General features: G+C 40.4%; 1 protein-coding gene across 5 annotated transcripts in view; it reads right to left on the bottom strand.

Moving 5' to 3' along the window:
- Positions 1–11,578: 11,578 nt before the first annotated feature.
- Positions 11,579–18,618, bottom strand: part of LOC106066393 (uncharacterized) — a 55,633-nt gene continuing 48,593 nt past the window's right edge. For all 5 annotated transcript variants that reach the window (XM_056038063.1, XM_056038056.1, XM_056038069.1 and 2 more), the window contains 2 exons: positions 15,588–15,768; positions 11,579–12,061 (listed from right to left, as the gene is read on the bottom strand). In XM_056038063.1, the coding sequence (XP_055894038.1) occupies positions 11,706–12,061; positions 15,588–15,768 (537 nt within the window). In that variant the 3' untranslated portion in view covers positions 11,579–11,705. The remainder of the gene's footprint in view (positions 12,062–15,587; positions 15,769–18,618) is intronic.

The raw sequence follows: 18,618 nt of genomic DNA, 5'->3' as shown, positions 1-18,618 counted from the left end.
AATATCTTTCAGTAGTCTTTGGGTATGCAGTACATTTGATCATTCATTGTTCTAACTAAATAATATGCTTCTTGAAATATAGAAGAAAACAGAAAAAAACAATATTTCAACTTATATTTTTTTACACATCACTTAGTTTGTTTTTTTTAGACATTTATTAGTTCTTTAAACATCTTTTAGTTGTTTACACATCACTTAGTTCTTAAGACATTTCTTAATTCTTTAGACTTCTCTTAATTCTTTACACATCACTTAGTTCTTTAGGCATTTCTTAGTTCTTTAGACATTTCTTAGTTCTTTAGACATCTCTTAGTTCTTTGCATATCGCTTAGTTTAATTTTTTAAAAAGGAAGACCTCTTAAATGTAAGCTAGGAATCTAGATAAATAGACTTAAATAGATAGATAGATAGATAGATAGATAGATAGATAGATAGATAGATAGATAGATAGATAGATAGATAGATAGATAGATAGATTCGCTGTTTACCAAGTGCAGCTCCAACTTTTAAAAAAAAAGAGACATTCTTCTACCAGTTCTTCTTGTCGTCTGCTGAAACCAATGGAGACATGAAGCAGACGAGCACGCAGGAGCAGACGACAATCTTGCTCGTTGTTGCATTCAATTATTTTACCCAGCCTCCATTTTTCAAATAAATTGAGGCGGACGTATTTATTGATCTTAAGCCATTCTGTCAAATCCTTTAAAGGCTACAACATAAAACAAATTTTCACGAATAAATAAAGACACGCCAGTGGACAAAGTAACATGGCGTGAAATGAACTTTTTAAAACATTTCTGACATTTTTCCTTTTCTTTTCTTTTAAAACCGAATGTTTATGCAGTTAGCTTCAAGTTGTGTGAGTGTTCGGTGTGTGTGTGTGTGTGTGTGAGTATGAAGAAGAGAAGAGGTAATGACTTGAATTTATTTTTAAGGGCAGAGAGGTCAAAAAATGCTGAGGAAAAAAATAACATTTCCGATCAATAGATCTAGATCATCCAAAAAAAAAATTGTGAATCTAAATTTAAAAAAAAATGTGCATCTAAATAAAAAGAAAAACCAGTGAATCCTAAAATAAATAAAAAATGTGTCAATCTAAATAACAAAAAGTAGTGCGAACCCCAACATTGTCTTAAATGCTCACTACATCGGCTTCTATTGACAATGTGTTTGTTTAAGCGGGCTGAAAGGCAAAGTGATGTAGCCGAGGATTCTCTGTGTCCAGACACTCTGGCCACACTTGTCTTTTCCTTTCACATAATGGGGAGAGGGGGGAGGGCCAGACCGTAATGGTTTGTTGACACAGAAAGCTAACGCACATTCCACATCTACGCAAACACGCATACGTTGACTAAGACATTGACCACTACCTACAACTGAACATGCTTGACAAAACAGACGAGGAGGGGGAGATGAATATATCTCCAGTCTCTAGAATACATTGACATGTATGGGACTGGGATCAAATATTTGAATGTTTCGTGATGCCGACGTTAACTTATCAAAATTATCTGTTATTTATAATTTCTTTAATATTTCTTTAATACTCTTTACAAAGATTATATCAACTCACTCTGTCTATCTGGTAAAAAGTGTCTACATGATACTACTCCCAAACCCATTCTCGAATCAAGTTGAAACTTTTCACAATTATTTCTTTTACCTGACAACATGAGAATTCATTTGTAAAAATTGCAAATTAGTTAATTAACTATTGGTAATAAATTGTTTTGTTTGGTATCTCGAACACGGGAAAGAAATTGTACTTGACTGAATTAGTGGTATGTGCTGAATTCGCGGGTCAAAAGTGTATATGGTAGAGCGTTACAATGGGAAGGGGCGGAGGTTCTCCTGCAATGAAAAGAAGTATAATGCCTACCAATTATTTTGATATTGAATTGAGAATAGTCAAAGATTGTATGTAGAGTATGGGTCGAAATAAACAATATATAGCTTGGGAACAAACTTACTGGCGTGGCCGGCGTGTAATGAGAAGGAGTTTAAGATTTTAGAAAATATGTTCTGGATTCACCCTTGACTTTGGCTTAGGGGTCATTGTCAGTATAGTCTCCTCTGGCCGGCTCCAACTCTACTGAACAAAGTTTATTCTCTCTCATCACATTGTAGGCAGACACTCGTAGAGCTTGCCAACTATAAAGTGACTCACTTTCCTCTCAACTTGAGCGCTTATGTGATATCGTGCTCTCCTAATTGCTCTTGGGACAGCCAATGACTTAGATCTACTACCTTGTTTGACTTCATTGACAGGGTAGTAGTAAAACTAACACTAACAATCTCTGTCTCTCTCTATATATCTCATCATCTTTGCTAATCGTATTAGTAGAAACCGAAATGCAGTAGTGGCGCTTGTTTGGGTTGTATCACTTGTTTTTATTCCAACCAAAACTCACGAATACCACAGAAACAGTGTTTTGCCATTTCTTCTAGTTGTGCCACTGAAAGAAACATAAAATCTAGCTATCACTTTGTCCATGTTACATCTTCCTAAAGAGCTATTCACAGACAAATGACTTTCTCTTTGTAATTGATGGTATGTCTCTGTGTGATTTATAAGAACAAGAACACAAAAAAGAGAGGTCCAGATCAATAAATCAGTTTAGCGTCATGATATGTATCGCAGGAGCCATGCTGGCCATCAACTGACAACAGCAAATGGATTGTTTGGTTTTAAGCTTATAGTCTAGAGCTAGAAACATAGAAAAGTTATAAACTTTATTCAGTCGAAAACAAAATACAAACTGTTTCTTACGACATCCATTCTTCATCGAGTGCATTGCTTTTTATTCTCAAAGACTCGCCAATATATGGTTTCGATAGAGATTGAACAAGACAGTGATCGCCCTTTTGTTTTTAGGTTGAAACAGAAACTCTTTGATTTCTTGAAGCCGTTGGATAAAAACATTTGATTCGACATTGTGTTCATATCGCTAAAGAGCGCTGTGTGTATTTCATTCATTGTAGTCATTGGATCACGGGTAAAATGGTTAAGGAGAGCATTTTTATAGCAGTGTGTAGGCTACTAGGAACAGATTCTACATGCTCCAGGCCATGGGCGTAGCCAGGATTTTTTTTTTGGGGGGGGGGGGATTTTTGGCCCCTCCCCCGGCAAATATACATATATGTGTTTTTGTGTATGTGCGTGTGTGTGTACATAATTAATCTTTATTACATTCTAACTGTTCATTCTTTCGGAAGACGTTTATTGTACCCTAGAATTGGTTCTTTCTGGAGTTAGTGGAAAAATTGTAGACTCCCTGCCATTGCCAGCAAGGGAGTCTGGGGGAGCGCTGTGAGCTATTGAAAGCCAACAAAATACATATTCTGAGGTATCTACAGTGCATTGTCCTGCTATTAAAAAGTTTTATTTCAAAAACCTTATGTGCTGATCCTCCCGCGTCGTTCGGCGCGTTGGGCGGCAAGCTGCTTCCACAAAAATCTGTCACTGGCAATGTCTGAAGCCTCTTCCCACATGCTCTGAGGACATGCATGAAAGTGTGGCGCCGAATTGTAGGCTACCAGGATGTCCCTGTTCGCGCTTTCCTCTTAAAGACCTCCATGTCATCGCAACTCTTATTATGCGTAATTCATTTTGTCGGAGAACATGTCTCTCAAACCTCATGCGACGCTCTGTCACAACCTTACTAAGGGGTCGACTCCCAATTCGGCATAGGATTTCCTTGATTGAGACCCAATCTCTATAACTGACTTCTAAAATCTGTCTTAGCCATCTTTATTGAGCCACATTTAGTGTTTTTCAATTTCGGCAGATTCACTGCACTTGATTAATGGAGCCCTGCCACTGGTAGAAATTTGTAACCTCTTTTTATATCGAAAAGGGAAGTTTTATCGTCAAAATCATTTACTGGGTGTTTTAAACTAAAAAATCTGTAGATTTGTTTTTATTCAAAAGCCCCTTAGCTACGCTCATTACGCTCATAGAATTTGGAAACAGTAGTTAGCTTTAGAATAAAACTGAAGAGAGAGGTTTCCAACCCCAAAACTCTCTGTATGGGGGTATTTAAGTTAATTTAAACTCCAAACCATCAGTAGGGGTTTTAAACTTTTAAAAACGCCCTCTGGAGGAGGGGGGGGGGGGTTAAACTCAAAACCCACTATGGCTACGATCATTGCATTTTGAGTGTGTAATTTGCTTTTTTAGCGGCCCCCTAAAGGGCAAAAGACGCTATTAGTTTTGTGTGGCCTGTCTGTCCGACCGTCCGTCCGTCCCGTTTAGATCTCAGAAACTAGAAGAGAAAATGAAAATCGGACATCATGATATTTTAGATCATTCAAAGTTCTGATGCAACGGCTTTTTTTTTTCTTTTCCGCAAGTGAATATCTAATTTTTAACATTATATATGCAGGCAGATTTTCAAAAAATTATACACTTTTAAATGCAAAACTTCAGGGGAAGTGAGTCTAATTAAAAAGTTCACAAACCTCTTCATTAATAAATCAAGCTTCATTCATAGATTCGCGCATTGGTACAAAAAAAATGCATCTAAGGTCACGATTGAAAAAGTGTCAATGGATCATTATAAAATAAATTTTCCATTTATTAACTAATAGAATACTGGTTCAAATGTTGTTTTTAAATTAAATTTTATTACGAACTTGGTTTCAATTGTAAGTTTAAGTCTTTGTAACCTTGTTTAAATTGAAGATGTATTTTTTAGCTTAAAATCCCGCTGAAGAGGGGTTTAAATTTAAAACCTCTTTGGCTATGCCCATAGAATTTTCAGTGTGTAGTTTGTAATTTTTATATTGAAAAGGTGGTTTTAGCTCTAAACTCCGATGGAGGGGGGGGGGTTAAACACAAACCCTTTTGGGCTACGGTCATAGAATCTGATGTGTGGTTCGTCTTATATTGAAGAGGGAGTTTTATCGTAAATTTCGGAGGGGTTTTAAATCTTAGCTACGCCCTTGGAATTTGGGGATTGTTTGCGTTCTTTTTAAATTTTATTTTATAGAAGAGGGGGATTTGACTGCAAAACCCCCTACTGCAAAACCCCCTGGTAGGGGGTTTTAAACTCAAATTTCTACTTGCTGCGCTGGGGCAAGTGATGGTTTAATAATAAAACTTACCTAAATTAAACAGATTCAAAGCAAAAAAAAAAACAGTCACTAAATAGTAAATTCCGATCCCTCCCTCCGCAGGGGGGATTTCATCTGGGGGGGGGGGGTTGAAACCTCCCTGGCTACGCCTACGCTCCAGGCGTTAGAGAAACTAGACACTTACATACACGTCCCAATGAAATCTTTGACAGTCAAACTGACATTTTCTTGAAATTTTTGTAATTTGTTAGAAAAATGCTCCAGAGCAGTGGCGTCACTAGGGAGTGCAGGGGGTGCAGGCCGCACCGAGTGACACCCATCAGTGGGTGACACCCAAGTGTAAAAAAATATACTTTTGCTAAAGCAGACAATTAACAACAATTAACATTATCTTGGTTACCGAATCTGCCTAGCACACTTTTAATATATAGATCTAGATTTTAATTCAGCTTCCTGCAACAAGTCCAAAACATTTTAAGGACAAAAAATTATTTTATTTGCATTGTAGTTATAAATCCTCAGACGGTGGCAATTCGAGCAAGAACTAGGTCACCGTGATCTTCCATTTCGTCGTAGCCTTGATACTCGTGAATACAAATTCTTCGTCATTTTCTAGCTATGGAACTTCCACGCTTCCGACATTTGGCTTCTATTGATTCTTCTCTCTCATGGTCCTAGTAAACGGAAGTTTAGTCCTAATATGCCCACTTGACTTACAGTTTAATGTCTTGATCAGGACGGTTTTCAAATGCCTGCTGTTAAAGCAGTTTAATGTCTTGTTCCTCTTGGTACTTGAAGTCTGGTTTACATTTGTTGGAAGGATTTGCGTGGACGTCCTACAAAGTCAGATACTACAAGATCTGCTTAAAATAAATGCTTAAATTGATGTCCTACAAAGTCAGATACTACAAGATCTGCTTAAAATAAATGCTTAAATTGATGTCCTAGAAAGTCAGATACTACAAGATCTGCTTAAAATAAATGCTTAAATTGATGTCCTACAAAGTCAGATACTACAAGATCTGCTTAAAATAAATGCTTAAATTGATGTCCTACAAAGTCAGATACTACAAGATCTGCTTACAATAAATGCTTAAATTGATGTCCTACAAAAAGACGAAACAAAACGGAACCATACGATTTTATTTCTAACACAAACATGAAAAGCATTAAAATATTTGTTAAAAAATACCTCCTTTATGCAACTTATAGAGCGATTGTTTTTTTATTAAAAATGTAATGATTGTTAGATTTTTTTTTTTTAAAAAGGAAATATTTTTTTTACCCCTTCCCCTTTCTAAAAAAGAATTCTGTTTTAGCGAATGTATTGATCTAGCACACTTTAAAATAATAAGGCTTGTCTTTTTCTGAAGATTAATGAGGAATGCAATATTTCCCGTGGATATGCAGCCCAAGCTGCGACTCACATATTTTGCCACAACCAGTACAGACATAACCATTATCCGCCGGTGGTCGATTTAGATTCTTTTTTGCCGTCTACGTTTGTACTCGGCAGTTGTTTTTTTTTCTTTTGGTCTCAAATGTTTATCCAGCAGCCCTTGTAAGAGACCTCCAACTGTCTCATTTCGAAGCCGCATACAGCCAGATGCTCTCTTCTATGTCAGTTAAAGTGAGTTGGAGCCTAAGTTGGTCTTTAAAGCGTTTCCGTGTGGACCTCTGTTATGTCGACCAACTTTAAGCTCACCAAAAAATTACTGCTTTTTGCATACGTTCGTCCCCCATACGTGCTCTGCCCAGTCTCTCTTTACTGTTCATGCCATCGTTTGCAAGAGTATCGCTGTTTGTAGTGCGGTCTAGCCACCGTATGCTCATGATGGGTAAAGCTTTCAAGAAGTCTTATTTGCTTTCACTGCTTCACTGTCAGCAATGATCTAGACTTAGAAGACGATGCACACAATGTTCCGGAACATTAATTTACTCAACTCTTCAGTCAGAAAAGCCTTTCATTCGAAATTTCCCGAGGGCGATAGTCATTTCAAGAACGCGATAGTCCTTTCAAAACCGATGTTGGGTATAATAGACCTAGATCTTGCCAAATTTGAATTTATTTCATTTTTTACTTGAAAATGATAATGGTCAAACTATAGTTTTCCCATGTGACCAACGAGCTAGTCATTCTTTAATCAGCGACATTCATCAACTGTTACTTTTCTACAAAGATCAGCGTCAATGTTTCGGTTCTAATAATCGGCTGATTTGATTAACCGGACTCAACTCTATACTTGGTTTTGTTTCCATACTTTAGGAAGCGGTCCAAACAGGCAACTGGTCAGATTAACCGGTGGTCCAATTTACCAAACTCGAATATATATAATGTGTGTATAAAGTGTGGATGTCGTGTGTGCGAGAAGTGTGTATGACGTGTGTGCAAAATGTGTGTGAGAAGTGTGTATGACGTGTGTGTGTGTGACGTGTGTGTAAAGTGTGTATGACGTAAGTGTAAAGTGTGTATGACGTGTGTCTGAAGTGTGTATGACGTGTGTGTGAAGTGTGTATGACGTGTGTGTGAAGTGTGTATAACGTGTGTGTGAAGTGTGGATGTCGTGTGTGCGAGAAGTGTGTATGACGTGTGTGCAAAATGTGTGTGAGAAGTTGTGTATGACATGTGTGCGAAGTGTGTATGACGTGTGTGTGAATTGCGTATGACCTGTGTGTGTGAAGTGTGTATGACGTATGAAGTGTGTATGAAGTGTGTGTGTGTGAATTGTGTATGACGTGTATGTGAATTGTGTATGACCTGTGTGTGTGAAGTGTGTATGACGTGTGAAGTGTGTATGACGTGTGTGTGTGTGTGTGTGAAGTGTGCATGACGTGTGTGTGGTTCAAGATATAAAAATGTTGATAAGCTGTTTTGTTTTAAATTTATTTCTGTGATCATTTTTAGTGTGCACATTTTAGCATCACAGAATATTGACCATTTTTTTTTCCTTTTGTGGCACAAAATAATTTCAAGTTGGAGGAAGCAATGAGACCATACTTTCACTTTAGAAATTGTGTGCATATTTTAGCCCTGCAGAACACACATTTTCTAAGCTCTTCTGTTTGTAAAAATATTATTCCAAATATTAGACGTTCCCTCTAGGACATGAAACCTAATGAAACAAACTACCAGGCACTTCGCTATTATAGGACATTAGAGACGAAAATGAAATGTCACGCATTGTTAAAATTATTGCTTCATTCTTTTGTATTGAGTTGGCAACAGTGACGCTCAACTTGGCGTCCTTGACATTGTTTAGTGTTTATGAGAACCTCCAATATTCAAATCTATAGGTCAGAAAGAAAAGCTCGAGATTTCGTTGTTGTTTTGTTTATACGTTTGATTGCTGGTCATTTCTATTGAGGAAAGTGCTTCGATGTTCCAATGACTCTCTCTCTCTCTATAGCCTCCTTCACTCGCGAAACAACTATGGATCATCTCATGGAAATGAAATGAATGCCTGGGCATTAGCTGTGGTCGGAACGATGTCGTCCACACATCAGTTCCCCCCCACACCACGCAGCTGATGTATCCAAAGGAACGGCAGTGCCGATACAGGTTCTGCCAGAGTGTAGCACTGGATGCTGCAAACTGCCTTAGGGTCGCCAGCTCCTGATTTTTCCTCAGGGTTGACTCCCGAAGCCTTTACCATGATTGGGTATAGCTGCAAGGCAACAGAGGTTTGAATTCAGAGTTTCCTTCTCCTAGGTGGGTAGCCAGCCATGTCTAACGAGCCCCTCATGCTCGAAGCTTATTGGTTAAGGCGCCAGTTACAATGAAGTGGTAAGTAATAAAAGGTTATACTTCCTAGTCTCTACCCCTCCTCCCCCCTTCTGTGTTAGAATCAGTGATGAGTCAGTCAGGTTTTGGCATGAGTGATGTTTCCTTGTATTAGTAGACAAATAAGCCAATCGCTTGACAAGATTTGTATTTGGAAACAATTAGCACTATTGTGCAATCAGGTTGTTGATGAAAGATTCTCGTTCGCCTTGAATGTGAACATAATTATAAGTTCATGTACACGGCAGCAAGAACTTTTCACGCTTCCTTTTGAAGAGTTTTGCATTAATCTTTCAGTAATGTCAAATCTTGTAATAAAGTATTTTCCAATAGCAAATGAAATTGTTGAAATACTATAGGTTACGTAAACAACACACATGTGTTCAGTTTTATACAACTTTTCATCATGATTTTGAGGACAGGGCTATGAATGAATGCATATCATAATACACACAACTTCTAGACCGGACCGTAATGCCAGGGCTGATTTCAGCACCCTATTTGCCCTCGTCTACAACATATTTAGCGATTAACACTCAATCTAGAACGTGTCAATTCTATCAACTTCCAGTAATCATTGTTTGCCCAAAACAAAATAATAATTACATGCAGCCCTAAATGGAATCTCCACACGTCTTAGTGTTACATGCATTTCAAAAGATTGGTGTGTTTCTGTGGCCAGGGCTCAGGGGAAAAAACAAACGCGTGGTTTTATTTTAAACTAAAAAAAAAGAATAGAAAAAAATGAAAAAAAGTTTCATTCCTAGTTTTCGGCAGATTCAAGTTCTAAAAATGTCAAAATCAGATGGAAATTCAATCAGTTGAAGAAATTATTCTGTGACACGCCCCTTGTATAAGAGTAACATCATAGAAACTTCCTGTTAGAGATGAGCTTCATTGACAAGACAAAGAATTAGACAGATAAGTGTCACCGAGACAGATAAGTGTCCACTGGAACAGATAAGTGTCACCGGGACTGATAAGTGTCACCGGGACTGATAAGTGTCCACTGGGACTGATAAGTGTCACTGGGAATGATAAGTGTCCACTGGGACTGATAAGTGTCCACTGAGAATGATGGAATGATAAGTGTCACTGGGAATGATAAGTGTCACTGAGAATAATAAGTGTCACTGGAACAGATAAGTGTCACTGGGACTGATAAGTGTCGCTGGGACTGATAAGTGTCACTAGGATTGATAAGTGTCACTAGGACTGATAAGTGTCGCTGGGACTGATAAGTGTCACTAAGATTGATAAGAGTCACTAGGACTGATAAGTGTTACTTGGACTGATAAGTGTTACTTGGACTGTTAAGTGTCACTAGGATTGATAAGTGTCACTAGGACTGATAAGTGTTACTTGGACTGATAAGTGTTACTTGGACTGATAAGTGTTACTTGGACTGTTAAGTGTCACTAGGATTGATAAGTGTCACTGGGACTGATAAGTGTTACTTGGACTGTTAAGTGTCACTAGGATTTATAAGTGTCACTAGGACTGATAAGTGTCACTAGGACTGATAAGTGTCACTATGATTGAAAGTGTCACTAGGATTGATAAGTGTCACTAGGACTGATAAGTGTCACTAGGATTGATAAGTGTCACTAGGACTGATACGTGTCACTAGGACTGATAAGTGTCACTAAGGGATAAGTGTTACTTGGACTGATAAGTGTTACTTGGACTGTTAAGTGTCACTAGGATTGATAAGTGTCACTGGGACTGATAAGTGTTACTTGGACCGATAAGTGTTACTTGGACTGTTAAGTGTCACTAGGATTTATAAGTGTCACTAGGACTGATAAGTGTCACTAGGACTGATAAGTGTCACTATGATTGAAAGTGTCACTAGGATTGATAAGTGTCACTAGGACTGATAAGTGTCACTAGGACTGATACGTGTCACTAGGACTGATAAGTGTCACTAGGACTGATAAGTGTCACTAGGATTGATAAGTGTCACTAGGACTGATAAGTGTCACTAGGACTGATAAGTGTCCACTGGGACTGATAAGTGTCACTGGGACTGATAAGTGTCACTGGGACTGGTAAGTGTCAATGGGACTAATAATTGTCCACTGGGACTGATAAGTGTCACTGGGACTGACAAGTGTCACTGGGACTGACAAGTGTCCACTGGGACTGACAAGTGTCACTGGGACTGACAAGTGTCCACTGGGACTGATAAGTGTCACTGGAACTGATAATTTTCACTGTGACTGATAAGTGTCACTTGGAATGTTAAGTGTTACTTGGAATGATAAGTGACACTTGGGACACATATTCATAAATTTCTTGCAAGGGCAAACCGGATACGTTGCACAAAATATCGAATCGAATCTTTAAAGGTAGAAGTTTGAGGACAAATGTCGGAGCAGAGGACCGTCCCATGAGTCCTGACGACGTTATTTAGAGTAAAACTTTCAATATAACATAAAGTTTTGAAACGTGGAAAGTGACACATATCCACATGAAATGGCTAGGATAGCTACCTGGTCATGTGGTATGCACTCTGGATTATCGTTTGTGGTCTTGAAGGTCCAGACTTCGAACCCTGCCCGCTGCCATCCCCTGTTGTCATGTTTGGGCTAGGATGTAGTTATCTTCACAATGAAAAGGAACATTCAAAACATGTAAAACAATTTGACTTTTTTTTTTGCCAATTTTACAAACAACAAACATCTGTATAACAGTGTATCTTGTGCAACACAACCTACATTTTATTTTGTAAAATAACATTTTTTTTAAATTATTTATTCAAACTGCGAATGAAGCAGAACTTTCAATACATAAAATGTACTTTTTATAGTCTTTTAATAAACTCAATGGGACCCTGTGGGTCTTCTCACAACCCAGTCTCATCATCATTGTCAACACATGGAAGTAAATATTCAATAGATTGGTCCAAGCCCTGGGGGTGACACCGGGCCAGGCGGGGAGAGTTGATGAGCAGAGGCGGCACGCTGTCTGCGGGAGCGTTTAGGGGTGTTTTCTCACTGGGCATCAAAATCACATCTCTCCCCGGTTCTGGCTCCGCCACAGAGTCAGGGTAATCGTCCTCATCCTCTTCACAGTCAAATGAGCTTGTAGCGGTGTGAGAACCGCTGGGATTGGCCCTGCCGTGAATACACAGGTGACCATGCTGGGATACATTGATGGTGACATCCACTGACTGGTCATCAACGGAATCAGTTGTTTTACCTGAAATAAAAATCATTATAATATTTTTTAATCATTTAGCGGCTTTTGCTCACACACACACACACACAAACACACACACACACACATATATATATATATATATATATATATATATATATATATATATATATATATATATATATATATATATATATATATATATATATATATATATATATATATATATGTCCGCCCCTGGTACATTCATATACAAATCGCGTTTTTGAGAATGTACTAGGAGTAAGCAAGAGCTTTTCACATTGAGTAAGTGCGTCTCTAACCGTTCTGCTTTCTCTTATCTTTTAATGGAATAGGTTGCCCGAGTCAGCCAGGAAAACCAATGATTTAGCATATTTAAGTCACAGATCAAAATACATGAATAGATTGACACATGAAATGCGTAAGACGTAACAATATTATTTTTTGAAGAAACGTCTGTAATCCATAAGTAATACCAAAAAGCTTTAATCTCAGTAGGCTGCTATTGTATAGTTTATAGTTTTCAGACTACATACATGTATTAATAGAATACATTATGTAATCCTACGAATGCATACATCCAGTTTTCGATGCGTTATCAAACTTTATATATTTTGTAGAGAATTAGGCTTACACCTATAATATAACACATAAGCTGAGCCGGGAGGGGAGGGTCTTCAAAGCATCACTTGCCTCAGACCTCATTGTCTGAAAGGGAAACTTTACTTACTGCCCCAGTGCAGCCAACTTAAGCAAACTACAGTCACCAAATTTCATGAGCGTAGCCAAAAGGGGTTTTGTGGTTTCCCTTCCCCCTCCAATATTAAAACTAAGGCATTTTACCATTTTCTACTAGTCGCAGGATTCCATTGAATAGCAGAGTTGTTTTTTTTTATTTTTTTAGCGGATGAGTAGCAGGCTAATTGCACTGTAGATACCTCAGAATATGCATTTTTAAAGTTTAAAATAACGGAAATAATGCTTGGTTCCCCCACTGGTGTGTGTGTGGGGGGGGGGGAGCTCAAAGTGCTCCCCCGGACTTCCTAGCTGCCCTTTGGCGGTGTGTACTGTCTTTCCACTAATTATAGGAAGAGAGTATTCTAGGGTAGAAAAACGTTTGAAAGAATGAAAGATCAGAATGTAATGAAGATTAATTACATATACACACACACTAATATATATATAAAAATCCCTCCCCCCCACACCGAAAATATATGACATGCCATTAGTGGGCCGGTTTATGTGGTAATGCCCGGGCCGATTTTGATACCCAGTCCGCCCCTGTATATATATATATATATATATATATTATAAAATAACAGGTGACCGAGCCTCGCTGGTGAAACAATTTGATTAGGAAAGATATTTACCCGAATTTATAAAAAAATAACTTTTTACATTAATTGTTTAGATTTTCTTTGAAACTTATTAAGCTAAGTTCTAGAATTATTACATATTTTCCACCATCTTCAAAGTGCTCCTATGACGTAATTAGCGACACTTACCTCTTCTTTTGGTAAGCATGAATAAATAGAAAATACACACAGTTTGTGTTTTAAGCCACTGACCTAGATGAGAGATTTTCACGATCAACTAGATAAGAACACGAAATGGAAGTTCATTGTTACCAACTCAATACAAAATTGAGCTATACATTTAAGACTATCTCAATACGTGGCAGTTGATGTTCATATCAAATCCGCTTTATCGCCGCTCGTTAGTTGTCCATTAGTTTTTGACTAAGTTGTAATTCCTAGAGTGAAAGCCTATTACATACTCTGTAGGGACATTATTTGGTGCTACAAACGGAAGAGCTTGGACAATTGTATTCTATAGTGATGAAAAGGGAAACAAATCCTACACCAATTAAAAAGCATAGCTTATCAACACTTACTTTATTTTGTACTTTGTATTGTGTGGGAAGCGTGGTCGAGAGGCTAAGTACGCTTGAACTTGGCTCGGCTTGGCTACCTATGAAGGGGGCTCGAGGTTCGACACCCGACTCAAGCTGAGTTGTGTTTACTGATCGCCTAAAGGCAACACGGAAAACCTTCTTCAGATACCCCCCCCCTCTCTCCACTGGTCCATGAGATTGGACCAAAGCGCTCTGAGCATGCGATAAGCATGAACGTAGCGCTATATAATAGCTATAATTTAATTCCATTTTACACCGGATATACAAAAAAAAAAGGCTAGCTATTTATAGTTTTTCCGCCAAGTATGAGAATCTCCATTAAAGACTGATAGACTAACCGTGGGCCACAGAAACGGATGGCCTTAACATCGTCTGCCCCCATAAATTACAAGTTCTGAAGGGCGTACTTTAATTTGATGTTTATAAATGTATCTAGGAAAAAATAACTTTTAAAATTCTGGTTTCAAAGTGTCGAAAAGTCTATTGCACAGGCCTATACATTTCTATTTCTATATAAGAATGGGCCTCATTCAGGGGCGGACTGGGTGTCAAAATCGGCCCGGGCTTTTCTATAAAATTCGGCCCACCAATTCTCAATCATGTGATGGGCATCCATTTCTAGGTGTACCTGCCCTTAAAAATCATTGTTAAGTTTGATAATGTATCGATATGCATGCATTCAATGACTCTATATCTTTATAAGCAATAAAGCGTCTTTTTAAATCAGCAATTATTTAGGCCCTAAAAGGATGAAGCCTACTAGTAGCACTGTCTACATTCTACATTTTATTTTCGGAAAATGTGTTTGATTAAAATAGTATTACACTGTAATGTATATGAAAGATTTGTTTAAACACGACGTTCAGAGGGCCTTTTATAAAAACTAATAAGAAGACTATTATAAAACCTTTAACAATTTGAAATGTGCCATGGTGGCTTCGATCAGGCCATTTCGGTGGCCCTACCGGCCCATTTGGGTACCGGCCCACCGGGCATTTGCCCAAATGCCCATATAGCCGGTTCGCCCCTGGCCTCATTCGACAATCGTAAACAAACAACATTTAGCCACGTGGTTCTCTATCTCTTCTATATAAATTACGTAATACATACAGGCTGTCACGTGGCAGTTTTTTTCATTGTTTTACTGAGCCCCTAAAAGGCAACACGGAAAACCTTCTCCCAGATACCCCTTTCCCCCCCCCCCAACCCCACTGGTTCACAAATGAGATTGGACCATAGCGCTCTGAGCATGCTATAAGCATGAAAGTAGCGCTATATAAAAAAGCTCTAATTGATGAAGTAAAATCTGTAGATCTAGTAGTCGAAATTCTAAACCTTATTCCGTAACGGATTTTTTGTTTTCAATATCGATTTATTTAGAAGGAACGATTTACAAGTGTCTCGTTGACAGTTTATTTCTTTCTAAATCTCTGAAACGTAAAACATGCACTGCTAAATGTATGCCATGAATCTAACAGTTTTTTACGACAATTACACATGCATAAATCTGACCTTTTATCTGTTTACAATTACACATGCATAAATCTGACCTTTTATCTGTTTACGACAATTAAACTAACATAAATCTGACCTTTTCTCTGTTTACGACAATTAAACTAGCATAAATCTGACCTTTTCTCTGTTTACGACATTGACACTTGTTTAAAAACGCTTTGTAGCCTGCTCGATAGTTGGCCAAGGCGAGACTATACAGCAGTGGGTTGAGCAGCCCCGGCAGTGAAGTGACGATGTTAGAGTACATGAGTGTCGCCTCACTGACCTCCACTCCGGACTTGTGTAACACCATCATTAACTGAAATCAAGAGTTCAAGTAGAGAGACTGGTGCTAAGGGGGAATAGTAGAGCGGATTGTTCAGAGACTGGTGCTAAGGGGGAAGAGTGGAGCGGATTGTTCAGAGACTGGTGCTAGGGGAATAGTGGAACGGATTGTTCAGAGACTGGTGCTAAGGGGGAAGAGTGGAGATGATTGTTCAGAGACTGGTGCTAAGGGGGAAGAGTGGAGCGGATTGTTCAGAGACTGGTGCTAGGGGAATAGTGGAACGGATTGTTCAGAGACTGGTGCTAAGGGGGAAGAGTAGAGCGGATTGTTCAGAGACTGGTGCTAAGGGGGAAGAGTGGAGCGGATTGTTCAGAGACTGTTGCTAGGGGAATAGTGGAACGGATTGTTCAGAGACTGGTGCTAAGGGGGAAGAGTGGAGCGGATTGTTCAGAGACTGGTGCTAAGGGGGAAGAGTGGAGCGGATTGTTCAGAGACTGGTGCTAAGGGGGAAGAGTGGAGCGGATTGTTCAGAGACTGGTGCTAGGGGAATAGTGGAACGGATTGTTCAGAGACTGGTGCTAAGGGGGAAGAGTGGAGCGGATTGTTCAGAGACTGGTGCTAAGGGGGAAGAGTGGAGCGGATTGTTCAGAGACTGGTGCTAGGGGAGTAGTGGAGCGGATTGTTAAGAGACTGGTGCTAAGGGGGAAGAGTGGAGCGGATTGTTCAGAGACTGGTGCTAAGGGGGAAGAGTGGAGCGGATTGTTCAGAGACTGGTGCTAAGGGAATAGGGGAGCGGATTGTTCAGAGACTGGTGCTAGGGGAATAGGGGAGCGGATTGTTCAGAGACTGGTGCTAGGGGAAGAGTGGAGCGGATTGTTAAGAGACTGGTGCTAAGGGAATAGTGGAGCGGATTGTTCAGAGACTGGTGCTAGGGGAAGAGTGGAGATGATTGTTCAGAGACTGGTGCTAGGGGAAGAGTGGAGCGGATTGTTCAGAGACTGGTGCTAGGGGAGTAGTGGAGATGATTGTTCAGAGACTGGTGCTAGGGGAGTAGTGGAGATGATTGTTCAGAGACTGGTGCTAGGGGAGTAGTGGAGATGATTGTTCAGAGACTGGTGCTAGGGGAGTAGTGGAGATGATTGTTCAGAGACTGGTGCTAGGGGAGTAGTGGAGATGATTGTTCAGAGACTGGTGCTAGGGGAGTAGTGGAGATGATTGTTCAGAGACTGGTGCTAGGGGAGTAGTGGAGATGATTGTTCAGAGACTGGTGCTAGGGGAGTAGTGGAGATGATTGTTCAGAGACTGGTGCTAGGGGAAGAGTGGAGATGATTGTTCAGAGACTGGTGCTAGGGGAGTAGTGGAGATGATTGTTCAGAGACTGGTGCTAGGGGAATAGGGGAGCGGATTGTTCAGAGACTGGTGCTAGGGGAATAGTGGAGATGATTGTTCAGAGACTGGTGCTAGGGGAGTAGGGGAGCGGATTGTTCAGAGACTGGTGCTAGGGGAATAGGGGAGCCGATTGTTCAGAGACTGGTGCTAGGGGAATAGGGGAGCGGATTGTTCAGAGACTGGTGCTAGGGGAATAGGGGAGCGGATTGTTCAGAGACTGGTGCTAGGGGAATAGGGGAGATGATTGTTCAGAGACTGGTGCTAGGGGAATAGGGGAGCGGATTGTTCAGAGACTGGTGCTAGGGGAATAGGGGAGCGGATTGTTCAGAGACTGGTGCTAGGGGAAGAGTGGAGAGGATTGTTCAGAGACTGGTGCTAGGGGAATAGGGGAGCGGATTGTTCAGAGACTGGTGCTAGGGGAAGAGTGGAGCGGATTGTTCTGAGACTGGTGCTAGGGGAATAGGGGAGCGGATTGTTCAGAGACTGGTGCTAGGGGAAGAGTGGAGCGGATTGTTCAGAGACTGGTGCTAGGGGAATAGGGGAGCGGATTGTTCAGAGACTGGTGCTAGGGGAAGAGTGGAGCGGATTGTTCTGAGACTGGTGCTAGGGGAAGAGTGGAGAGGATTGTTCAGAGACTGGTGCTAGGGGAATAGGGGAGCGGATTGTTCAGAGACTGGTGCTAGGGGAATAGGGGAGCGGATTGTTCAGAGACTGGTGCTAGGGGAGTAGTGGAGATGATTGTTCAGAGACTGGTGCTAGGGGAGTAGTGGAGATGATTGTTCAGAGACTGGTGCTAGGGGAGTAGTGGAGATGATTGTTCAGAGACTGGTGCTAGAGGAGTAGTGGAGATGATTGTTCAGAGACTGGTGCTAGGGGAATAGTGGAGCGGATTGTTCAGAGACTGGTGCTAGGGGAAGAGTGGAGCGGATTGTTCAGAGACTGGTGCTAGGGGAGTAGTGGAGATGATTGTTCAGAGACTGGTGCTAGGGGAAGAGTGGAGCGGATTGTTCAGAGACTGGTGCTAGGGGAATAGTGGAGCGGATTGTTCAGAGACTGGTGCTAGGGGAAGAGTGGAGCGGATTGTTCAGAGACTGGTGCTAGGGGAGTAGTGGAGCGGATTGTTCAGAGACTGGTGCTAGGGGAAGAGTGGAGCGGATTGTTCTGAGACTGGTGCTAGGGGAAGAGTGGAGCGGATTGTTCTGAGACTGGTGCTAGGGGAAGAGTGGAGCGGATTGTTCAGAGACTGGTGCTAGGGGAAGAGTGGAGCGGATTGTTCTGAGACTGGTGCTAGGGGAGTAGTGGAGCGGATTGTTCAGAGACTGGTGCTAGGGGAAGAGTGGAGCGGATTGTTCAGAGACTGGGTCTAAAACTGTTGAAAGAAATGTTTTGCTAGCGTAAAGTGCGGGAGGGCAAGAAGAGGGCAAAGGTGTGGGTACAATCGGGCGCTGAAAGAATGCGAGGAAGAACGGAAACTAGGGGGGGGGGGAGAGAGAA

Source organism: Biomphalaria glabrata, chromosome 1 (genome assembly GCF_947242115.1).
Source record: "Biomphalaria glabrata chromosome 1, xgBioGlab47.1, whole genome shotgun sequence".
NCBI classification, from domain to species: Eukaryota; Metazoa; Mollusca; class Gastropoda; family Planorbidae; genus Biomphalaria; species Biomphalaria glabrata.
This window is presented reverse-complemented; position numbering and strand designations above follow the sequence as displayed.